The sequence below is a fragment of the Ranitomeya imitator genome, chromosome 2, assembly GCF_032444005.1.
Source record: "Ranitomeya imitator isolate aRanImi1 chromosome 2, aRanImi1.pri, whole genome shotgun sequence".
Classification (NCBI taxonomy): Eukaryota; Metazoa; Chordata; class Amphibia; order Anura; family Dendrobatidae; genus Ranitomeya; species Ranitomeya imitator.
In genome coordinates, this window is record NC_091283.1 from 231,625,951 (window position 1) to 231,651,833 (window position 25,883).

The 25,883-nt window shown below is 46.9% G+C and overlaps 1 protein-coding gene and 1 long non-coding RNA gene across 4 annotated transcripts in view; one reads left to right on the plus strand and one right to left on the minus strand.

The window, feature by feature from the left end:
• The window catches only part of COIL (coilin), a 45,379-nt gene that overhangs the window by 11,293 nt on the left and 8,203 nt on the right, over positions 1 to 25,883 (minus strand). For 2 of the 3 annotated variants that reach the window (XR_011318070.1, XM_069748712.1), the window contains exons 4-6: positions 25,433 to 25,480; positions 25,276 to 25,345; positions 23,920 to 24,005 (exon numbers count right to left, since the gene is read on the minus strand). Coding sequence is in view for 2 of the 3 variants with exons in the window: in XM_069748712.1 (XP_069604813.1) it covers positions 23,920 to 24,005; positions 25,276 to 25,345; positions 25,433 to 25,480 (204 nt within the window). In the remaining variant the exon portion in view is untranslated. Of the gene's footprint in view, positions 1 to 21,485; positions 21,812 to 23,919; positions 24,006 to 25,275; positions 25,346 to 25,432; positions 25,481 to 25,883 lie in introns of those variants that run through there. The other variant, XM_069748713.1, reaches the window with a different exon arrangement.
• LOC138662782 (uncharacterized) lies at positions 1,046 to 4,575 on the plus strand. The gene is made up of 3 exons (XR_011318071.1): positions 1,046 to 1,340; positions 1,894 to 2,248; positions 3,589 to 4,575. It is a non-coding gene; the product is annotated as an uncharacterized lncRNA (long non-coding RNA).

Here is a 25,883-nt window from a genome sequence, read left to right on the forward strand (position 1 = left end):
TGAGTCCACACTACGTCAGCTCCAGCAGGGAGACCGGCCAGCAGAGGAGTACTGCTCTGAGTTCTGGAGGTGGTCCACAAACACTAAGTGTAATGACCCCGCACTCCGTAGCCTGTTCTGTGAGGGGCCTATATATGATGACCCCGACCTTGTCTCCTGGCTGAGTCCACACTACGTCAGCTCCAGCAGGGAGACCGGCCAGCAGAGGAGTACTGCTCTGAGTTCTGGAGGTGGTCCACAGACACCAAGTGTAATGACCCCGTGCTCCATAGCCTGTTCTGTGAGGGGCTTATATGTGACGACCTTGTCTCCCTGGCTGAGTCCACACTACGCCAGCTCCAGCAGGGAGACCGGCCAGCAGAGGAGTACTGCTCTCAGTTCTGGAGGTGGTCCACGAACACTAAGTGTAATGACCCCGTGCTCCATAGCCTGTTTTGTGAAAGGCTATCAGTAAGGGTGAATGATGGCTTACAACTGTATGAAACTCCAGTTTCCCTTGAGGTGGCCATGTCTCTGACTATCTGGGTGGATCGCTGTCTTCCACAGAGACATAAGGAGACACCCCAATGGGTGGGAGGTCTGAGGCCAAGGCATATCTGGTCTGAGTTATCCGAGTCATGCTTTCCTCATCAGAGCACCTTATATCTCTGGCCTACCAAGTATCCATCAGGCCTCCTGATGAACCGTATGGATGGGGAAACACATCGAGGCGACAATCTTCTGACTTGATAAGTCCCTTTGCTTGAATTTCCTTCCTGAGGTTGTGTGTGCCCTATATCAATTTCTGCATTCGTCTGTAATAATGGCTTCACACTTCCTCTGTGTTGGGGTTCTTATATCAGTTGCAATAAGATTTTTAATTTAGTAAAAAAGGCACTGTTTGCGCTGGAAAAATCCACTTAGAGAGCCATTAAAAACTAACAGTAATACTAAAATAAATACAGGATAACAAGTTATACCTTATCGGTACAAAAAACCGATTTACCTGTTACCGAAAAACAAGTAAAGAGAGTAGGAAGATGAGATATAACTACCTTAGAGGGCAGTCCAAAGGGAATATAGCTATCTTCAGTGTATGGAGCTCCAGTCACCCAGAGGAAATAAGGTACAGCCGATGTCCGATGATAGCTGCGCATACACTGCTTCCCAGAGTCATGCGACGTCTTCCAATATAGTCCTTCCACTTGCGGCGTCAGGAAAAAGGATGAAGTGAGGTCTAATCCACGAGTTATCCTAGTAGTCCGGACTGCAGGCACTGCCCCGGCCGGTGGCAGAATCTGCCTGCATATACTGGACTTTGTCCACGCTGCTAACGGCTTAGTCAAGTTTTTCGGTAACAGGTAAATCGGTTTTTTGTACCGATAAGGTATAACTTGTTATCCTGTATTTATTTTAGTATTACTGTTAGTTTTTAATGGCTCTCTAAGTGGATTTTTCCAGCGCAAACAGTGCCTTTTTTACTAGATTATTTATTTAGTTTACGGAGGGGTGGTACCGTTTTTCTGTTTGCTGCAGGTGCATTTTAGTGGGAGCGCTACAGGTTTTTCCTTTGTGTATTAAGATTTTTAATTTACTTATGGCAGGAATTCCCACTCCACATGGACATTTGTGCCCATACGAGTTGTCATAGGACAGAAAATTAATTATGCTATTGTAAAATTCTTTTGCGTCATTTACAATCTACCGACTGGATTATATTATTTTCCCATGATATAGAAACTTAACCCTAATTTTGCACTATTATATATATACGAGGGGCGTTCATTAAAGATTTCCCCTGACCCACTTCTATTTATCACAGGATGCTGACACTGCACATGTGTAATGATATAAGTCTCTATAGGTTTCGTGCCAATTTGCAGCTCAGAATTGATAATGGTCTTGATTTTCCAGGTGCTGAAGTGGTGGGAGGTTTGATAATGGACCCAGTGGAATACAGAGCAGTCATCAAGTTTCTTTACTGGAAAGGCCGCACACCGAAGGAGACGTTCAGCGAGACGAAAGAGGTTTATGGAGATGATTTCACATCATATGATCCGGCCAAGAACGGTCATCGTCAATTCAAATGTGGTTGGACTTCAGTGCAAACAGCTCCAATTCCAGGTCCACCCCACTCTGCTATATGCAGCAAGTGGAGGTCGCCATTTTCAAAAATTGCAGTGTAACCATTTGCCACCAAGCGCAAAATGTCAAGATTAGTTTGGGGTCCGTGGAAAGAATCATCCAAGACCACCTTCACATGAATAAGGTATCCGCTCGCTGGGTTGCCCGGCTGCTCACACTTTTCCAGAAGCAGGAACGAGTCGAATGCACTCTGCAGTGAGGGCAGTATATATATCACCAGTCTCAGGCCGCAGCTATCGCAGTCTCTATCGCAGCTGACATCCGGCACTATGTGCCAGGAGCAGTCACGGACCACCCGCGGCACATTAACCCCTGGAACGCTGCGATCAAACATGATTGCAGCGATCCAGCGGTACAGGGAAGCATCGCACAGGGAGGAGGCTCCCTGCGGGCTTCCCTGAGACCCTCAGAACGCGATGTGATCACCTAGTACCGAGCGTCTCCTCCCTGCAGGTCCCGGATCCAAAATGGCTGCGGGGCTGCATCCGGGTCCTGCAGGGAGGTGGCTTCACAGCGCCTGCTCAGAGCAAGCCGTGGTAAGCCTGCAGCCCTGCATGGCAGATCGCTGATCTGACACCGTGCTCTGCAAAGTCTGACCCTATAACATGATGCCCCCCCCTGGGGCAATGTTATAAAGTAAAAAAAAAATATTCACATGTGTAAAAAAAAAAAAAAATTCCTAAATAAAGAAAAAAAAAAAAATATATATATATATATATTGTTCCCATAAATACATTTCTTTATCTAAATAATAAAAAAAACAATAAAAGTACACATATTTAGTATCGCCACGTCCGTAACGACCCGACCTATAAAACTGTCCCCCTAGTTAACCCCTTCAGTGAACGAGGTTAAAAAAAAGAGGCAAAAAAACGCTTTATTATCATACCGCCGAACAAAAAGTGGAATAACACGCGATCAAAAAGACAGATATAAATAACCATGGCACCGCTGAAAACGTCATCTTGTCCCGCAAAAAACGAGCCGCCATACAGCATCATCAGCAAAAAAATAAAAAAGTTATAGTCCTGAGAATAAAGCGATGCTAAAATAATTATTTTTTCTATAAAATACTTTTTATCGTATAAAAGCGTCAAAACATAAAGAAATATATAAATGAGGTATCGCTGTAATCGTACTGACCCGAAGAATAAAACTGCTTTATCAATTTTACCAAACGGAGAATGGTATAAACGCCTCCCCCAAAAGAAATTCATGAATAGCTTGTTTTTGGTCATTCTGCCTCACAAAAATCGGAATAAAAAGCGATCAAAAAATGTCACGTGCCCAAAAATGTTACCAATAAAAACGTCAACTCGTCCCACAAAAAACAAGACCTCACATGACTCTGCCTATAAGATCCTATTTGTATACGCTCACAGTTTCGGAATATATTTTCCCACTATAGTTGACTACATTGTTGTTGAGGTAACTAAACATGTGACTATAAAATATGTTCTCAAGTTTTCTGCTCCCAGATTCCCAAGATCTAGAAGGGATCCAGGAGATCCAATTCAAGGACTGGTTCAACATCCAAAAGTTGAAGTGATGGGTCCTCCAGCCTGGAGATGACAGCCCGCTCCAAGTCCTGTTTACTACCACAGCAGTCAATGGATCCATGTTTCCCACTACCAGATATGGACACCACCATGTTGATCACTACACCATGATGATGAGGTCTGCAGATTTTGAAAATCCAAATGATGAAGTCTATCCAGAACCCTTGAAAAGACTGTGGTCCAACTTCTCCTAGATCAGAAGGACATTTGCCCAGCCTGCCAAACATGGACTATATAGTAAGGGATAGGATCTGACCTTCGGCACACTTGAGTCCGTTGGGAAAGGTCCATCCATAAGGGGAGGGTTGTCTCGTCTATACGGTGAAGATTAGCTTAGCTAGTTGCCCAAAATTGGTCTAATTAGTTAGATAGGTGCACTAGGTCCGATCGGTAGGTACAACAAGAAATGATGGCAAGATAGGATTGGATTTTGGATGTCTCCAAAGGGGGGAGACTGTGAAGGATCTAAAAATATGTAATAAGAATTGCAGACAATCCAAATTGGCCTCTAGTTTGGCCGAGCCATGTTGTGCCAAGTCACCTCACATTGATCAAAGAGCTACATGCTATGTGGAATCCTTAATGATTCTTCCACAAACAAATTACTAATGAACTTTATTGCTTTATTGCTGTGAGGGAAAAACAGGGTAATAAAAGCCAGCTGACCGTATTGATTGACTTTTAAGATTATGTGCGAGACAGAAGTCAGCTTGACCTAATTCCCCACCATCCTGTAGAATGTAAGCCCGCAAGGGCAGGGTCCTCGCCCCTCTGTATCCGTCTGTCATTGTTAGCTTACTGTAAATGATATCTGTAATTTGTATGTAACCCCTTCTCATGTACAGCGCCATGGAATCAATGGTGCCATATACAGTGCCTTGCGAAAGTATTCGGCCCCCTGGAACTTTTCCACCTTTTCCCACATATCATGCTTCAAACATAAAGATACCAAATGTAAATTTTTGGTGAAGAATCAACAACAAGTGGAAAACAATTGTGTAGTGGAACGAAATTTATTGGTTATTTTACATTTTTGTGGAAATTCAAAAACTGAAAAGTGGGGCGTGCAATATTATTCGGCCCCTTTACTTTCAGTGCAGAAGTTCATTGTGGATCTCTGAATGATCCAATGTTGTCCTAAATGCCTAATGATGATAAATATAATCCACCTGTGTGTAATCCAGTCTCCGTATAAATGCACCTGCTCTGTGATAGTCTCAGGGTTCTGTGTGAAGCACCGAGAGCATCATGAAGACCAAAGAACACAACAGGCAGGTCCGTGATACTGTTGTGGAGAAGTTTAAAGCCGGATTTGGATACAAAATGATTTCCAAAACTTTAAACATCCCAAGGAGCACTGTGCAATGGCGCGCAAATTTTTGCCTGTAGGACATTATTGCAAGAAAGCTTGGCTGAGTAGATTACACAAGAAGGAAAACTCACAGCAAGTCAGCAGGATCTAGGAGCAACATGGCAGATGTGACAACCTACATGGTGAGCTGCAGCATGTGCTACATGTTCACAGATCGACCAGAAGAAGAATCCAATTTCACCTGTCAGAAGTGTAGACTAGTGGCCCTTTTAGAAGAAAAGGTGCGGGGTCTGGAAGAAAGAATAGCAACTTTGAAACTCATCAAAGAGAATGAAGACTTCCTAGACAACAGAAGCATCTCTACAGGTCACAGAAGATGAAAAAAGTGTCAGAGAACCTCCAAAAGCAGATGAGTGGAAGCATGTGACCAAAAGAAAGAAGCAAGAAGACCATGGAGAAATCACCAACCACACAACTGAAGAACCGATATCAAATCTTTGTAGAGGATGAAGATGGCACACCTAAGGATGAAGCAATACCAGCAAGCAAAAAAGAAAAGGGCACACAGCAACAAGTGACAGCAAAAAGTACAGCCAAGAAGCAACGAAGAGTGGTGGTGGTGGGAGACTCACTACTGAGAGGCACAGAAGCAGCCATCTGCAGACCAGACATAACCGCAAGAGAAGTATGCTGCCTTCCAGGTGCGATGATCAAGGATGTGACCAATAGGATACCAAAGCTCTTCAGCTCCAAGGACGTCCACCCATTTCTTCTGATACATGTTGGCACCAATGACACGGCAAGGAAGGACCTACCGACAATCTGCAAGGACTTTGAAGAGTTGGGGAAGAAAGTAAAGGAACTGGATGCACAGGTAGTTTTTTTTTCTATCCTTCCAGTAGACGGGCATGGCACCAGGAGATGGAACAGGATCCTTGATGTGAACAACTGGCTAAGACGATGGTACAGACAACAAGGATTCGGATTCCTGGACCACGGTGTGAATTACTTGTATGATGGACTCCTCACCAGAGATGGATTACACCTCAACAAACCTGGGAAACACACATTCGCCAGAAGACTCGCTACACTCATCAGGAGGGCGTTAAACTAGAAGAAGAGGGGACGGGAAGAAAAACATTAGACTCGAACAAAGAAGACCCAGGAAAACATACTCAGAAGGGAGGTAAGAACATTTCTAAAACAATCCACAGCGAGGAGATTGGAACAAAACAAAATCCTCTAAACTGCATGCTCGCAAACGCCAGAAGCCTGACAAACAAGATGGAAGAACTAGAAGCAGAAATATCTACAGGTAACTTTGACATAGTGGGAATAACCGAGACATGGTTAGATGAAAGCTATGACTGGGCAGTTAACTTACAGGGTTACAGTCTGTTTAGAAAGGATCGTAAAAATCGGAGAGGAGGGGTTTGTCTCTATGTAAAGTCTTGTCTAAAGTCCACTTTAAGGGAGGATATTAGTGAAGGGAATGAGGATGTCGAGTCCATATGGGTCGAAATTCATGGAGGGAAAAATGGTAACAAAATTCTCATTGGGGTCTGTTACAAACCCCCAAATATAACAGAAACCATGGAAAGTCTACTTCTAAAGCAGATAGATGAAGCTGCAATCCATAATGAGGTCCTGGTTATGGGGGACTTTAACTACCCGGATATTAACTGGGAAACAGAAACCTGTGAAACCCATAAAGGCAACAGGTTTCTGCTAATAACCAAGAAAAATTATCTTTCACAATTGGTGCAGAATCCAACCAGAGGAACAGCACTTTTAGACCTAATACTATCTAATAGACCTGACAGAATAACAAATCTGCAGGTGGTCGGGCATCTAGGAAATAGCGACCACAATATTGTACAGTTTCACCTGTCTTTCACTAGGGGGACTTTTCAGGCAGTCACAAAAACACTGAACTTTAGGAAGGCAAAGTTTGACCAGCTTAGAGATGCCCTTAATCTGGTAGACTGGGACAATAGCCTCAGAAATAAGAATACAGATAATAAATGGAAAATGTTTAAGAACATCCTAAATAGGCACTGCAAGCGGTTAATACCTTGTGGGAATAAAAGGACTAGAAATAGGAAAAACCCAATGTGGCTAAACAAAGAAGTAAGACAGGCAATTAACAGTAAAAAGAAAGCATTTGCACTACTAAAGCAGGATGGCACCATTGAAGCTCTAAAAAATTATAGGGAGAAAAATACTTTATCTAAAAAACTAATTAAAGCTGCCAAAAAGGAAACAGAGAAGCACATTGCTAAGGAGAGTAAAACTAATCCCAAACTGTTCTTCAACTATATCAATAGTAAAAGAATCATAGGTGAAAGTGTAGGCCCCTTAAAAAATAGTGAGGAAAGAATGGTTGTAGATGACAAGGAAAAAGCTAGCATATTAAACACCTTCTTCTCCACGGTATTCACGGTGGAAAATGAAATGCTAGGTGAAATCCCAAGAAACAATGAAAACCCTATATTAAGGGTCACCAATCTAACCCAAGAAGAGGTGCGAAACCAGCTAAATAAGATTAAAATAGATAAATCTCCGGGTCCGGATGGCATACACCCACGAGTACTAAGAGAACTAAGTAATGTAATAGATAAACCATTATTTCTTATTTTTAGGGACTCTATAGCGACGGGGTCTGTTCCGCAGGACTGGCGCATAGCAAATGTGGTGCCAATATTCAAAAAGGGCTCTAAAAGTGAACCTGGAAATTATAGGCCAGTAAGTCTAACCTCTATTGTTGGTAAAATATTTGAAGGGTTTCTGAGGGATGTTATTCTGGATTATCTCAATGAGAATAACTGTTTAACTCCATATCAGCATGGGTTTATGAGAAATCGCTCCTGTCAAACCAATCTAATCAGTTTTTATGAAGAGGTAAGCTATAGGCTGGACCACGGTGAGTCATTGGACGTGGTATATCTCGATTTTTCCAAAGCGTTTGATACCGTGCCGCACAAGAGGTTGGTACACAAAATGAGAATGCTTGGTCTGGGGGAAAATGTGTGTAAATGGGTTAGTAACTGGCTTAGTGATAGAAAGCAGAGGGTGGTTATAAATGGTATAGTCTCTAACTGGGTCGCTGTGACCAGTGGGGTACCGCAGGGGTCGGTATTGGGACCTGTTCTCTTCAACATATTCATTAATGATCTGGTAGAAGGTTTACACAGTAAAATATCGATATTTGCAGATGATACAAAACTATGTAAAGCAGTTAATACAAGAGAAGATAGTATTCTGCTACAGATGGATCTGGATAAGTTGGAAACTTGGGCTGAAAGGTGGCAGATGAGGTTTAACAATGATAAATGTAAGGTTATACACATGGGAAGAAGGAATCAATATCACCATTACACACTGAACGGGAAACCACTGGGTAAATCTGACAGGGAGAAGGACTTGGGGATCCTAGTTAATGATAAACTTACCTGGAGCAGCCAGTGCCAGGCAGCAGCTGCCAAGGCAAACAGGATCATGGGGTGCATTAAAAGAGGTCTGGAAACACATGATGAGAGCATTATGCTGCCTCTGTACAAATCCCTAGTTAGACCGCACATGGAGTACTGTGTCCAGTTTTGGGCACCGGTGCTCAGGAAGGATATAATGGAACTAGAAAGAGTACAAAGGAGGGCAACAACATTAATAAAGGGGATGGGAGAACTACAATACCCAGATAGATTAGCGAAATTAGGATTATTTAGTCTAGAAAAAAGACGACTGAGGGGCTATCTAATAACCATGTATAAGTATATAAGGGGACAATACAAATATCTCGCTGAGGATCTGTTTATACCAAGGAAGGTGACGGGCACAAGGGGGCATTCTTTGCGTCTGGAGGAGAGAAGGTTTTTCCACCAACATAGAAGAGGATTCTTTACTGTTAGGGCAGTGAGAATCTGGAATTGCTTGCCTGATGAGGTGGTGATGGCGAACTCAGTCGAGGGGTTCAAGAGAGGCCTGGATGTCTTCCTGGAGCAGAACAATATTGTATCATACAATTATTAGGTTCTGTAGAAGGACGTAGATCTGGGGATTTATTATGATGGAATATAGGCTGAACTGGATGGACAAATGTCTTTTTTCAGCCTTACTATGTTACTATGTTACTATATTGAAATGGAAGGAGTGTCATACCACTGCAGATCTACAAAGACCTGGTCGTCCCTCTAAACTTTCATCTCAAACAAGGAGAAGACTGATCAGAGATGCAGCCAAGAGGCCCATGATCACTCTGGATGAACTGCAGAGATCTACGGCTGAGGTGGGACAGTCTGTCCATAGGACAACAATCAGTCGTACACTGCACAAATCTGGCCTTTATGGAAGAGCGGCAAGATGAAAGCCATTTCTCAAACATATCCATAAACAACAACCCACCTGGGAGACACCAAACATGTGGAAGAAGGTGCTCTGGTCAGATGAAACCAAAACCGAACTTTTTGGCAACAATGCCAAACGATATGTTTGACGTAAAGGCAACACAGCTCATCACCCTGAACACACCATCCCACTGTCAAACATGGTGGTGGCAGCATTATGGTTTGGGCCTGCTTTTCTTCAGCAGGGACAGGGAAGATGGATAAAACTGATGGGAAGATGGATGGAGCCAAATACAGGACCATTCTTGTAGAAAACCTGTTTGTCACGGGGCTACTGCGACAGACAGGTTCTAGAGGAGTTGGTCAGCAGCTAACGTGTGAAGCAGTGGACCATCACACCCGCTCCTAGGATACCGACAGCCCCATGCCAACGGACACCCAGCGGTATAGAAAGCAAATCTCATTAAATCCACAGCACGAGGTCATGACTACATGAGAAGACATTACCCCATCCTCAGGTGGCACAAGGGTCTGAATAAGAATCAGACTACAGCCACAATCACAGGGGGCGCTGGTGGGCACATCCCTGTTACTGTGTGCAGGGTCCGCGGGGTACATCACAACTGAGAGGGCATCTTCCACCTGTAAGACCAGCAGACTCTCGAGCTGGAGGGTCTCCATCCTCAGCATTAATAACTCAAGAGAGGATTTCCACCAATGAGCAGCTTCTGTGACCAATCAGGGGGCAGGAAAACTGACAATGGGGCGTCAACGATCCTGGCTCCTGATAACAGAGAGCACAGTTCAGTGCAGAAAAGCAGGAGGACCCACAAATATAAGGAGACGCTCAGAAAAGCAATAATAGGAACCCCGCAGCCCTAGTGTCCTGGAGTTTCAGAAATGCCTTCAAAACCTTGCGGATCTGCAGTCAGGTTGCAGGCGGAGGCCATCCATCCGTAATGCTGCTATAAGCCAATGAAGTGTAGAAGGCGAAGAAAGCGGCACTCAACACAAGCAGATCAGTAAAGTGCACTTCACTCCAGCCAAAGGACTGCAAACACAGACATAAGAGAAACGAGCAACAGCTGTTTCGCTGAGTACTCGCTTCTTCAGATGTGCGAATGCATGCTTCTTCAGGATCACATGTGTGAGTGCACGCTTCTTCAGGTTCACACGTGTGAGTGCACGCTTCAGGCTCACACGTGTGAGTGCACGCTTCTTCAGGTGTGTGAGTACACGCTTCTTCAGGTGTGAGAGTGCACGCTTCTTCAGGTGTGAGAGTGCACGCTTCTTCAGGCTCACACGTGTGAGTATTCGCTTCATCAGGTGTGAGTGTGTGAAGGAACAAATTATGAAAGATTCTCCATTTTGTGCTTTGACTCCATTTTGTTGTTGGTTAACCCCTTCATGACCCAGCCTATTTTGACCTTAATGACCTGGCCGTTTTTTGCAATTCTGACCAGTGTCCCTTTATGAGGTAATAACTCATGAACGCTTCAACGGATCCTAGCGGTTCTGAGATTGTTTTTTCGTGACATATTGGGCTTCATGTTAGTGGTAAATTTAGGTCAATAAATTATGTGTTTATTTGTGATAAAAACGGAAATTTGGTGAAAATTTCGCAATTTTCACAATTTGAATTTTTATTCTGTTAAACCAGAGAGTTATGTGACACAAAATAGTTAATAAATAACATTTCCCACATGTATACTTTACATCAGCACAATTTTGGAAACAAAAATTTTTTTTGCTAGGAAGTTATAAGGGTTAAAATTTGACCAGCGATTTCTCATTTTTACAACAAAATTTACAAAACCATTTTTTTTAGGGACCACCTCACATTTGAAGTCAGTTTACGGGGTCTATATGGCTGAAAATACCCAAAAGTGACACCATTCTAAAAACTGCACCCCTCAAGGTGCACAAAACCACATTCAAGAAGTTTATTAACCCTTCAGGTGCTTCACAGCAGCAGAAGCAACATGGAAGGAAAAAATGAACATTTAACTTTTTAGTCACAAAAATTATCTTTTAGCAACATTTTTTTTGATTTCACAGTGGTAAAAGGAGAAACTGAACCACGAAAGTTGTTGTCCAATTTGTCCTGAGTACGCTGATACCTCATATGTAGGGGTAAACCACTGTTTGGGCGCACGGCAGGGCTCGGAAGGGAAGGCACGCCATTTGGCTTTTTAAATGGAAAATTAGCTCCAATCATTAGCGGACACCATGTCACGTTTGGAGAGCCCTTGTGTGCCTAAACATTGGAGATCCCCCACAAATGACCCCATTTTGGAAACTAGACCCCCAAAGGAACTAATCTAGATGTGTGGTGAGGACTTTGAACCCCCAAGTGCTTCACAGAAGTTTATAACGCAGAGCCATGAAAATAAAATAAAAAATTATTTTCTCAAAAATGATCTTTTAGCCTGCAATTTTTTATTTTCCCAAGGGTAACTGGAGAAATTTGACCCCAAAAGTTGTTGTCCAGTTTCTCCTGAGTACGGTGATACCCCATATGTGGGGGTAAACTACTGTTTGGGCACATGCCGGGGCTCGGAAGTGAAGTAGTGACGTTATGAAATGCAGACTTTGATGGAATGCTCTGCGGGCTTCACGTTGCGTTTGCAGAGCCCCTGATGTGGCTAAACAGTAGAAACCCCCCACAAGTGACCCCATTTTGGAAACTAGACCCCGAAAGGAACTTATCTAGATGAGTGGTGAGCACTTTGAACCCCCAAGTGCTTCACAGAAGTTATAACGCAGAGCCGTGAAAATAATAAATACGTTTTCTTTCCTCAAAAATAATTATTTATCCCAGAATTTTTTATTTTCCCAAGGGTTACAGGAGAAATTGGACCACAAAAGTTGTTGTCCAGTTTCTCCTGAGTACGCTGATACCCCATGTGTGGGGGTAAACCACTGTTTGGGCACACGTCGGGGCTCAGAAGTGAAGTAGTGACGTTATGAAATGCAGACTTTGATGGAATGCTCTGCGGGCTTCACGTTGCGTTTGCAGAGCCCCTGATGTGGCTAAACAGTAGAAACCCCCCACAAGTGACCCCATTTTGGAAACTAGACCCCGAAAGGAACTTATCTAGATGTGTGGTGAGCACTTTGAACCCCCAAGTGCTTCACAGAAGTTATAACGCAGAGCCGTGAAAATAATAAATACGTTTTCTTTCCTCAAAAATAATTATTTATCCCAGAATTTTTTATTTTCCCAAGGGTTACAGGAGAAATTGGACCACAAAAGTTGTTGTCCAGTTTCTCCTGAGTACGCTGATACCCCATGTGTGGGGGTAAACCACTGTTTGGGCACACGTCGGGGCTCAGAAGTGAAGTAGTGACTTTTGAAATGCAGACTTTGATGGAATGGTCTGCGGGTGTCACGTTGCGTTTGCAGAGCCCCTGGTGTGCCTAAACAGTAGAAACCCCCCACAAGTGACCCCATTTTAGAAACTAGACCCCCCAAGGAACTTATCTAGATATGTGGTGAGCACTTTGAACCCCCAAGTGCTTCACAGACGTTTACAACGCAGAGCCGTGAAAATAAAAAATCATTTTTCTTTCCTCAAAAATGATGTTTTAGCAAGCATTTTTTTATTTTCACAAGGGTAACAGGAGAAATTGGACCCCAGTAATTGTTGCGCAGTTTGTCCTGGTATGCTGGTACCCCATATGTGGGGGTAAACCACTGTTTGGGCACACGTCGGGGCTCGGAAGTGAGGGAGCACCATTTGTCTTTTTGAATACAAGATTGGCTGGAATCAATGGTGGCGCCATGTTGCGTTTGGAGACCCCTGATGTGCCTAAACAGTGGAAACCCCTCAATTCTAACTCCAACACTAACCCCCCTCCACCCCTAACCCTAATCCCAACTGTAGCCATAACCCTAATCACAACCCTAACCGCAACACACCCCTAACCACAACCCTAACCCCAACACACCCCTAACCACAACACACCCCTAACCACAACCACAACCCTAATTCCAACCCGGATTCGTGTGAGATTTTTCAGCATCATTTTTGAAAAATCCGCGGGTAAAAGGCACTGCGTTTTACCTGCGGATTTACCGTGGATTTCCAGTGTTTTTTGAGCGGATTTCACCTGCGGATTCCTATTGAGGAACAGGTGTAAAACGCCGCGGAATCCGCACAAAGAATTGACATGCTGCGGAAAATACAACGCAGCGTTTCCACGTGGTATTTTCCGCACCATGGGCACAGCGGATCTGGTTTTCCATAGGTATACTTGGTACTGTAAACCTGATGGAACACTGCTGCGGATCCGCAGCCAAATCCGCACCGTGTGCACATGGCCTAATTCTAAAGGTATGTGCACACGCTGCGGAAAACGCTGCGGATCCGCAGCAGTTTCCCATGAGTTTACAGTTCAATGTAAACCTATGGAAAACAAAAATCGCTGTACACATGCTGCAGAAAAACTGCACGGAAACGCACCGGTTTACATTCTGCAGCATGTCGCTTCTTTCTGCGGATTCCACAGCGGTTTTACAACTGCTCCAATAGAAAATCGCAGTTGTAAAACTGCAGTGAAATGCGCAGAAAAACCGCGGTAAATCTGCCATAAATCCGCAGTGGTTTAGCACTGCGGATTTATCAAATCCGCAGCGGAAAAATCCGCAGAGGACCAGAATACGTGTGCACATACCGAAACCCTAACCCTAACCCTATCCCTAACCCTAGTTCTTACCCCAACCTTAGTGGAAGGAAAAAAAAAAAAATCTTTATTTTATTTTTGTCCCTACCTATGGGGGTGACAAAGGGGGGGGTCATTCAGTATTTTTTTTTAATTTTGATCACTGCGATAAAACCTATCTCAGTGATCAAAATGCACTTGAAACGAATCTGCCGGCCGGCAGATTCGGCGGGCGCACTGCGCATGCGCCCGCCATTTTGGAAGATGGCGGCGCCCAGGAAAGAAGACGGACGGACCACGGGAGGCTCGGTAAGTATGATGGGGGGGGGGGGGGGGGGAGCACGGGGGGGGGTGGATCAGAGCATGGGGGGGTAAATCGGAGCACGGGGGGGTGGATCGGAGCACAGGGGGGGGTGCATTGGAGCATCGGGGGGTGGATCGGACTGCAGGGGGGGTGGATCGGAGTGCAGGGGGGGTGGTTGGAGCACGGGGGGGTGATTGGAGCACGGGGGTGAGCGGACAAGAGCACGGGGGGGGAGCGAACAGGAGGACGGAGGGGAGCGGAGCAGTGTAAAGGACAGATCGGAGGGCTGGGGGGGCGATCGGTGGGGTGGGGGCACATCAATGTTTCCAGCCATGGCCGATGATATTGCAGCATCGGCCATGGCTGGATTGTAATATTTCACCAGTTATAATAGGTGAAATATTACAAATCGCTCTGATTGGCAGTTTCACTTTCAACAGCCAATCAGAGCGATCGTAGCCACGGGGGGGGGGGGGGGGGGGTGAAGCCACCCCCCCCTGGGCTAAACTACCACTCCCCCTGTCCCTGCAGATCGGGTGAAATGGGAGTTAACCCTTTCACCGGATCTGCAGGGACGCGATCATTCTGTGACACAGCATATGCGTCACAGGTCGGATTGGCACCGACTTTCATGACGCCTACGCTGTGTCACAGGTCGGGAAGGAGTTAAAGATAAATTCTGTTAATTACTTAGGTAGAAGGTTACAGCTGCTATGAAATAACTCTGTCCTGTTTCTCACGAAGATAACATTTTGTTATTCAGCTAGTCTATGGTTCATAATTGGTATAAAGACCTTGAGTATTCTAACTCGAGTGAGCCAGATAAGAGACTCGTGGGTGTATCGCTATACAAGACTGAGGCATCTGTTAATGTTTTTTATGCCAAAAAGACACAACCATATCTGTAGTTTCCATTTTTCCTGTATCCTCATGGGTTAAGTTTTTCCTGCATTCTTATAGGTTAAGAATTGTGAACGTGTTATTATGCTGATTGGTTGAAGTATAATTTCTATGGGGGCGTGGCCTAGCGAGCGATGTGAGCGGACGTGCGACGGATCTCTCTCCCCGCACCGCTCCTAAATCCTCACCCTTGAAGGCGCCGCCGAGCGCCGAAAACCGGGCGGAGTTGCTCCGCAGGACCCCTGGGTACGGAGGAGAGTGCCGGAGGCAGTGAGAGGAGAAGAGCGGCGATGCCGCGCAGAAGAAAGTCGGCGCCCGCGGCTGGCGCGAAAATCCAAGATGGCGCCGTGACAGAGGAGGAGGCGGCCAGAGCCGGCACCGCATACCGCCGGAGGCTTGAGGTAATCGCCCGGCTGGAGCAGTTTGCTCGGACGGAGGAGGAGGGTGCCCTGCTGCTGGGCCCTGAGGGGCCAGATGAGGAGGAAGTCCCGCAGAGGCAGAAGAGAGGAGGGGAAGACACCCTCAGTGTGGTGGAGGAGCAGCTTTCTCCAGGGAAGATGCAGGAGATGCACGAGACAACTAACATGTCACCTGCCGCCAGTCCAGTGCAGGCTAAGGAATCTGAGGGTGCGCAGCAATCAAACGTGGGGGAACCTACACTGCAGGACATTTTCTCAGTCGTTATACACTGCAAATCTGCCCTGGCTGCGCTGAACCTAAGGGTAGACGATTTAACAGTTGAAATGAAGTCCCTTAATTCTGCTATGCGTAAAGTGGAGAAAAGAGTGGAGGTGGTGGAGGAGCGCGTGGGCAGTGTGGAAGACCAGACAAATGAACTGTTGAAAAGAGATACATCCAGCGCATTGCAGAACTGGAATTTAAAACAGATGACCTGGAAAACCGTTCCCGTAGGAACAATCTAAGAATAATTGGGGTGCCGGAGAAGGTGGAGGGGAATAATCCTACGGAATACATTGAGGCATGGCTCAAAAACTCGGTGGGAGGAGCAGACCTTACCAACCACTTCTCCGTGGAAAGGGCCCATAGAGTCCCCACTCGGCCCCTGCCGCCTGGATCCCCCCCTCGAGCTCTGCTGGCAAAAATTTTGGACTATCGGGATACCCTACTAAGGAAGGCCAGGATCAGTGATGGACTGAGCATAGACGGAAATCGGATCTCCATCTATCCGGACTATTCGGCATCGGTGCAGAAACTGAGAATGAGGTTCGGTGAGGTCAAGAGGCGGCTCCGAGACCTAGACCTAAAATATTCGATGTTATACCCGGCTAAGCTCAGGGTGGTGGCGCTGGACCGTGTTCATTTTTTTCAGAACCCGGAGGAGGCAATGCACTGGCTAGATACCAATACTAAGAAAGCGGAGCCGATGAGACTGACGCTGAGACTTCGCCACTCACTTGATTATACCCCCTGATGGTGATTTTTGAACTTGTTTTGTTTCTTTAGACAGAATGCACTTAAAAGTTTGAAACAGTGTGCTCGGCGGCGCAAAGAATATTTCATGTTGTTGGCGGTGGGAGGGGGAGAGATGGACTGCAAGGGGCTCAGTTCTAGGTTGTATCAAGAGCTCTCAGTTCTCATACAGAGAAAGAAAGTTTGAACTAGTTGAATTCTATTGAGGTTTAGATGGGGAAGTTGGGGAAGGGGGATGGGAGGGGATGGGGGGGTGCCGGGGGAGACCTGAAGGAGACTGCTCTAACTCATTATTTTTTGTCTAGAAAATGGGAGGGGACGTTAATATTATAAGCTGGAATGTTAGGGGGTTAGCGGACGCCACTAAACGCGCGGCAATATTTCAGTATCTACTGAAACAGAGGCCCTCGGTGATCTGCCTGCAAGAAACCCACCTAGTGGAGGAAAAAGTTGATATGTTACAGAAACGGTGGGTGCGCAAGGCGTATCATTCGACGTTCTCTAGTTATGCAAGGGGAGTGTCAGTCTTAATTCACACTAATACCCCATTTGAGGAAGTTGAGGTTAAAATTGATACGGATGGTCAATACGTTTTGCTAGTGTGTAAAATCTTTAACCGTTTAATGTGCATAGTATCATTGTATATACCTCCGCCATACTCTGGAAGGAAGATCCAGGACATATTGGAGGCTATAAGAGGTTGGGATGGGATCCCCCTTCTGGTGGTGGGTGATGTAAACAATATAGCAAATGACCATTGGGATAAGAGTAACCACGCATCACAGCGCAGGGACGGTAATGACACTCCCTTTGGTAACTATCTCAGAGAAATTGGTTGGATTGATTTATGGAGGGTTCGCAATGCCAACACATATTCCTACTCCTGTTATTCGACTACATATGGCTCAATGTCAAGAATTGATGTCGCCTTGGGCAACGATAAGATGAACGTACTGTTAAACGGGGTGGAATATAATCCCAGGATTTTATCAGACCATAGCCCTGTCCAGGTCTCTCTAAAGTTGTCAGGTCAGGATGGTTTGAGGAGGGCGGGTTGGAAAATTCACCCAGTCTGGCTACAAATTTTGGACATGGCAAAGGTGGGGGTAGAGATAGAGGAGTTTTTCAAGATTAATGAAGGGAGCGCGGAATGCCATGTAGTGTGGGACACCATGAAAGCGTATTTTAAGAGGAATTTTGTTTAGGGACGTCTCAAGACATAAGACAAGGACCAAAGAGCGGGATCAGGGCGTTCTAGAGGAGTTGAAAGCAGCAGAGGCGGCATTGGGGGAACATCGTACTAGGAAATCTCAGAGTCGTATGAGGGCAGCTCAGAGGGAGGTCGATCAGTTATTTTTGAAAAAGGCGGAGAGGTTGAGGGCCTTTCAGAGAGAGACTTTCTACTCGGAGGGGGAGAAGGTGGGGCACTTGCTCTCGGTAGTGGCGTCCGCGCAAAGAGACTCTTCACATGTCTACTCTATTAAGACGGAGGAGGGAACGTTGGTTACTCAGGGGGAGCAGATCCTGGAAGTGTTTAGGAAATTTTATGAAAAATTATATACGTCCAGTGTGGAGAGGGGATCCGAGGATATGGCGAGGTACTTGGAAGAAATTGATCTGCCCCGGTTGAGTGGAGAGGAGTGTGAATTATTGGAGGAACCGATTGGGGAGGAGGAATTGGGGGTGGCTTTGGCGGGTGTTGCGGGGGGTAAGGCTCCGGGATCGGATGGCATTCCAGCTGAAGTTTATAAGACCTTGAAAGAAACTCTGTTGGCCAGGCTGGTGGGGGTGTATAATAGATCGCTGGAAAGAGGGGAGTTGCCTTTGTCGATGAGAGAGGCTATAGTGGTGGTTATCCCTAAGGCCGACAAAGATCCACTGATGCCAGAATCCTATAGACCAATTTCACTCTTGACTGCTGACATTAAGATTTTGGCAAAAGCCTTTGCAAATAGGTTGAGTAGGGTGATAGACAAATTGGTACACCCTGACCAGTCAGGCTTCATGCCTAACAAATCAACGGCACTCAACCTGAGGTTGTTCTTAAATCTACAAATCCCTTCGGATAATGTTGGCAAACGGGTTGTGGCATCTTTGGACGCCCACAAGGCCTTTGACTGTGTGGAGTTATCTGTGGTCAGTGTTGGAACGTTTGGGGTTTGGACCTAGATTCATCTCATGGGTGCGGCTGTTGTACTCTTCCCCGGTGGCGAAAGTAAGGGTGAATGGCGCCCTTCTGAGACTTTCTCTTTGTCTAGGGGAACTAGACAGGGCTGTCCTTTGTCCCCGCTGCTTTTTGCCCTGGCGGTGGAACCCCTTGCTGCGAAAATTAGAGGCTCCCGGGAGGTGAGGGGATTTATGTACGGGGATTCGGAAGAAAAGGTAGCGTTATACGCAGATGATATTTTGCTCTTCTTGGAGGACTCGGGGGAATCCCTGACAGGGGCGGAGGCCATTATTGAAGAATTTGGGAGCTACCCTGGCCTGAGAATCAATTGGGAAAAGTCCAATATGATGTTAGTAGATGGGGATTATGAGAATAGTGTAATGAGGGAATCTCATACAAAGTTGAGGTTGGTGGATAAATTTAAATATCTGGGGATTCAGATCGCGTTACCTCTGACGAGTTTTGAGGAACTAAATTTGGCGCCACTGTTGCGGAAGATACGTATTAAGGTTCAGGCGTGGAAAAAGTTACACTTATCGGTCATTGGTAGAATAAATCTAATAAAGTTGATTGTGATGCCGCAACTTCTCTACGTGCTGCACAACTCCCCTATATGCATATTGCAGAATAGATTTCGGAGGATTAGATCTTTGTTTGGCGAGCTGATTTGGGGCGGGAAAAGTCCTAGATTTAAACAGGAAATTCTACAAAGACCAAAGACGGAGGGGGTAGTGGCACTGCCTAACCCATGGTTATACTTTTTGGCTTCACAATGTCAACATTTTAGGGGATGGGGTGTGGAATCGGGTTGGGAGCGGACACCCTGCAGTCTGAGGAAATTGATTGGGTCAAGGGTACTATCTGAGGGTTTGGAGGGTGGGCATTTCCGAGAGAAGGGTACTAAATTCTGCACTATTAGGCTTATCCATAAGGTTTGGGACAAAGTTAAAGGAATTAGGGGTGTGAGGGCACTTACTATGTTTTCGCCCATATGGAATAATTGTCTTTTGCAGGAGTTTAGACAGATGGAGGGATTCCATGTTTGGAAGGGAGCGGGAATCTCTCGGATAAGCCAAGTCTTGCTCCAAGGTAGAATTAAGAACTTCGAAACATTACAGGAGGAATTTCGGCTGCCCAGCTCTGAACTGTACCAATATAACCGCATCTCTCATGCATATCGGGCACAATGTAAGAGGGGGCCTATGGAGATCCAGGTGGATCTAATGCTAGATTTTATCCTCATGGGGGAAGGCACGAAAGGGGTGATCTCAGGAATATATGAATTCCTTCTATTTTCCTTTTTAGAGGGGCACCCTATCAGAGCCAGAGCGAAGTGGGAGGCAGACTTGGGGGCGATTGACGGCGATCAGTGGGACTCAATATTGGAATACGTGCCCAGGATCTCGATGAGTGAGCCTGGGAGGCTGTCATAGCTGTTGGTTATTCATAGGGCTTATAGAACTCCGGACATGTTGTACAAAGCTGGTCTAAGACCTAACTCCGAATGCCCTAGGTGCTCGAAGTCCGAGGCGGGTATCCTCCATATGATGTGGCAGTGCCCCAGGTTGTCCTCGTTTTGGATCGTGGTGCTAAATAAAGTGGGACTAACATACAAATGTTCGATACCACGGGACCCTCTGGTATGCATATTGGGTTACGTGGAGGAGATTGTAACTGATAACTCGTACAAAACAGTTATTGCGAGATTGCTGTTTATTGCCCGAAAGTTGATCGCTAAGTTTTGGATAAGGGTAGAGCCACCAACGAGAAGAGATTTCATGACACAAGTGGACTATATCGTGGCATTGGAGAAGAGCATTTATTCTAAAAGAAACAAGATGGACCTTTTCAACAAGTTGTGGAATCCTTGGCTCGAGTCGACGTGATCTGGAGATTGTTTTCTAGCTTTTGGGTACTCCGCCCCCGTGGGAGCAGTACTGACATGACACCTTCTTGTTCTTGGTTAAGGATAGACGTTTGGGAGGATCGGAGTGGTTCTTGGTGGGTCTCGGGGGGTGGGGAGGGGAGGGAGGCTGGTTTGGGATTAAAAAGTTTGTTGAAAATGCAGAACATATGTATGTACTGTTTACAGCAATGTAATCTACTTATATTTTTCTTACTGTTTAATAAAAATATTTGATTAAAAAAGAAGTATAATTTCTATGACTATGAAAACTCATACACAATAAACGGGGGCCCAGAGATCTGCTTGATCCCCCACACAGAGGCACGAGTCTCCGTCTGGTCATTTTCAGTTGCCGGCAACGCCCTTTAGATTAATTTGGAAATCACTGAGTCAACCGTGAAGGATCACTTTAGATCCTCCCTCAACACTTCTTCAGGTGTGAGAGTGCCCGCTTCTTCAGGTGTGAGAATGCCCGATTCTTCAGGTGTGAGAGTGCCCGATTCTTCAGGCTCGTGTGTGAGTGTCGCTATCCTCATTCTCTACAATGTATTCGTTTACGCGCATGTATCATACTGAGCACAAGTTATGACTATTATAATCCAGAGAGATTTTGTGTGATCGCACTTTTTCTTCCATGTCAGTGTGGTGGTGCCCGCTTATTCCCTTGTATTTGGTGAGCGCTGCTGTAATAACCCGTCAGTGCGCTCACCACCTGCGCCATAAGCTCTCAGGGTGGAGGACCGCCATATGCAGCGCTGCTGTGATGACATATGATGCAGATAAAATCTCACATTTATTTTACTCCATTCTATAAAAGCATAGATCCCCGGACAATCGAGGAAAAAAACACAAAAGTCTATAAACACATTGACCGCTGAGGTCACCACCCGGAGAGACCGGATCCAATTCCTCAATCAGGGGTCTGGAGCCACAAAACCCATCAGCAGCAGTTGGAGGAACGAATGGACGAAAACCATCGGAACCAGTCAGGGAACCACCAAAACCATCAGCACGAGTCAGGGACCCGCAGCCAGCAATGCAGGATGATCAGATTCTGTCACCAATCTTGGTTCAATGAGCGAACTCCAGTGCTGTGTGATCTACAGACAGAAAAACACTCAGTAATATCATATAATACTCCCTCCCACCCCTGGGTCCTCTACAGACAGTATATAATACTCCTCCCCTCCCTTGAGCTCCAGCCCTGGGTGCTCTATAGACAGTATATAATACTCCTCTCCTCCCCTCCCCCGAGCTCCAGCCCTTGCTCTATAGACAGTATATAATACTCCTCCCCTCCCCTGAGCTCCAGCCTTGGGTGCTCTATAGACAGTATATAATATTCCTCCCCTCCCCCGAGCTCCAGCCCTGGGTGCTCTATACACAGTATATAATACTCCTCCCCTCCCCTGAACTCCAGCTGTGTGCTCTGCAGACAGAATATAATACTCCTCCCCTTCCCCGAGCTCCAGCCCTGGGTGCTCTATAGACAGTATATAATACTCCTCCCCTCCCCCGAGCTCCAGCCCTGGCTCTATAGACAGTATATAATACTCCTCCCCTGAGCTCCAGCCCTGGGTGCTCTATAGACAGTATATAATATTTCTCCCCTCCCCCGAGCTCCAGCCCTGGGTGCTCTATACACAGTATATAATATTCCTCCCCTCCCCTGAGCTCCAGCCCTGGGTGCTCTATACACAGTATATAATACTTATCCCCTCCCCCGAGCTCCAGCCCTGGGTGCTCTATAGACAGTATATAATACTCCTCCCCTCCCCCAAGCTCCAGCCCTGGGTGCTCTATAGACAGTATATAATACTCCTCCCCTCCCCCAAGCTCCAGCCCTGGGTGCTCTATAGACAGTATATAATACTCCGCTCCTCCCCCGAGCTCCAGCCCTGGGTGCTCTATAGACAGTATATAATACTCCTCCCCTCCCCCGAGCTCCAGCCCTGGGTTCTCTATACACAGTATATAATACTCCTCCCCGGTGCTCCAGTCCTGGGTGCTCTACAGACAGTATATAATACTCCTCCCCTGAGCTCCAGCCCTGGGTGCGCTACAGACAGTATATAATACTCCTCCCCCGAGCTTCAGCCCTGTGTGCTCTATAGACAGCATATAATACTCCTCCCCTCCCCCGAGCTCCAGCCCTGGGTGCTCTACAGACAGTATATAATACTCCTCCCCCGAGCTCAAGCCCTGGGTGCTCTACAGACAATATACAATACTCCTTCCCTCCCCCGAGCGCCAGCCCTGTGTGCTCTACACACAGTATATAATACTCCTCCCCCGAGCTCAAACCCTGGGTGCTCTACACACAGTATATAATACTCCTCCCCCGAGCTCAAACCCTGGGTGCTCTACAGACAGTATATAATACTCCTCCCCAAGCTCTAGCCCTGGGTGCTCTACAGACAGTATATAATACTCCTCCCCGAGCTCTAGCCCTGGGTGCTCTACAGACAGTATATAATACTCCTCCTTTCCCCCGAGCTCTAGCCCTGGGCGCTCTACAGACAGTATATAAAACTACTCCCCCGAGCGCGAGACTTGTGTGCTCTACAGACAATATATAATACTCCTCCCCCGAGCTCCAGCCCTGGGTGCTCTACAGACAGTATATAATACTCCTCCCCCAAGCTCTAGCCCTGGGTGCTCTACAGACAGTATTTAAAGTATTTAATACTTCTCCCCCGAGCTCTAGCCCTGGGTGCTCTACTGACAGTATTTAAAGTATTTAATACTTCTCCCCCGAACTCTAGCCCTGGGTGCTCTACAGACAGTATATAATACTCCTCCCCCGAGCTCTAGCCCTGGGTGCTCTACTGACAGTATTTAAAGTATTTAATACTTCTCCCCCGAACTCTAGCCCTGGGTGCTCTACAGACAGTATATAATACTCCACCCCTTCGTGCTCTATAGACAGTATATAATACTACTCCCCTGAGCTCCAGCCCTGGGTGCTCTACAGACAGTATATAATACTGCTCCACCCTGTGTGCACTACAGAGAGTATATAATACTCCTCCCCCGAGCTCCAGCTCTGTGCTCTACAGACAGTATATAATACTCCTCCCCTGAGCTCCAGCCCTGGGTGCTCTACTGACAGTATATTATAATACTCCTCCCTTGAGCCCTGTGTGCTCTATAAACAGTATAAAACACTCTCCTCTGCAGACATACATAATACTCCCAGCCTCCGCACCTTACTCTCCTGGGGCACAGCGTACTCCACGATATCCATCCCATCTTCTCCTTCATAGATCAGATCAAACTTTCCCGGTTCCTTCTCTGTAGAGAGAGAAACCAATCAAAACGTGGTGGCAGGTCAGAAATACGTGGCCACAGAAGAGGAAACCAGTCTGAAAGTCCAAGGCAAAAAATACGGGGCCACAGAAAATGACACCAGCCTGAGGGTCCTAGGCCAGAAATACTGGACCACAGAGGAGGACACCAGCCTGAGGGTGCTAGGCCAGAAATACTGGGCCACAGAGGAGGACACCAGCCTGAGGGTGCTGGGCCAGAAATACGTGGCCACAAAAGAGGTAACCAGTCTGAGGGTTCAAGGCCAAAAATACGGGGCCACAGAAAAGGACACCAGCCTGAGGGTCCTAGGCCAGAAATACTGGACCACAGGAGGAGGACACGAGCCTGAGGGTCCTAGGCCAGAAATACTGGGCCACAGAGGAGGACACCAGCCTGAGGGTGCTAAGCCAGAAATACGTGGCCACAGAAGAGGAAACCAGTCTGAGGGTTCAAGGCCAAAAATACGGGGCCACAGAAAAGGACACCAGCCTGAGGGTCCTAGGCCAGAAATACTGGACCACAGAGGAGGACACCAGCCTGAGGGTGCTAGGCCAGAAATACTGGGCCACGGAGGACGACACCAGCCTGAGGGTGCTAGGCCAGAAATACTGGGCCACAGAGGACGACACCAGCCTGAGGGTCCTAGGCCAGAAATACTGGGCCACAGAGGATGACACCAGCCTAAGGGTCCTAGGCCAGAAATACTGGGCCACAGAGGACGACACCAGCCTGAGGGTACTAGGCCAGAAATACTGGGCCACAGAGGACGACATCAGCCTGAGGGTCCTAGGCCAGAAATACTGGGCCACAGAGGACGACACCAGCCTGAGGGTGCTAGGCCAAAAATACTGGGCCACAGAGGACGACACCAGCCTGAGGGTGCTAGGCCAGAAATACTGGGCCACAGAGGACGACACCAGACTGAGGGTGCTAGGCCAGAAATACTGGGCCACAGAGGACGACACCAGCCTGAGGGTGCTAGGCCAGAAATACTGGGCCACAGAGGACGACACCAGCCTGAGGGTGCTAGGCCAGAAATACTGGGCCACAGAGGACACCAGCCTGAGGGTGCTAGGCCAGAAACACTGGGCTACAAAGGAGGATACTAGCATGAAGGTGGCAGAGTATAAAAGGCTTTAGGCTACTCCGAAAAGAGGATTTTTGGATATGGCGTTGGGGGCACAAGTGACAAACACTACCGCTGTCAAGAAGACATACAGAAACAATGAGGTGGCCCTGTGGCCCCGGCACTCACTCTTCTGCTGTGACAGGACCTCCACCTCCAGCTCCTGGCTCACTGCATCGTAGCTCAGGACCCGACCCTCCTGTACGGAAACACCAGACACGTTATACACTAGGAGCAGGGCCCCGCACCGTCCTTTACTACATGGCTGCACCCGGGGCCCCTGTACCTTGTAGTCGGACACCTCCGGGCTGTAGTTCTCCGTCAGCTCCAGCAGCTATAAGAAGTCGAATATGAGGATTATTAGGGAGGAGTTCCCGTATCACAGCCCTGATGACCTCACTGGACATTACACATCCCCACACCCTTCCCCAGTATCCACCAGTGTCATCCTCTCCGGCTATACTGGGTGATGACCAGTAGGACGGCAGCTTTCCCAGGACCGGCCAGTGCAGGAGGAGCCGTGTGTCTGTGGCCCGATCATTGACCGGACTGACTGGTTCTGGGCCAGGGCCACCGTCAGATGAGGCACTGCACTGGGCGCCCAAACCTAAGTCAGACATGTGTAGAACATTTGTGGCCGGTGACAGAGTCGGCGAGCGCGCAGGAACGTCCTACAGATCCAACAGTGATGAGGAAATATGAGGGTGGACAGAAGACAACATCGAGAAGAGCAGACA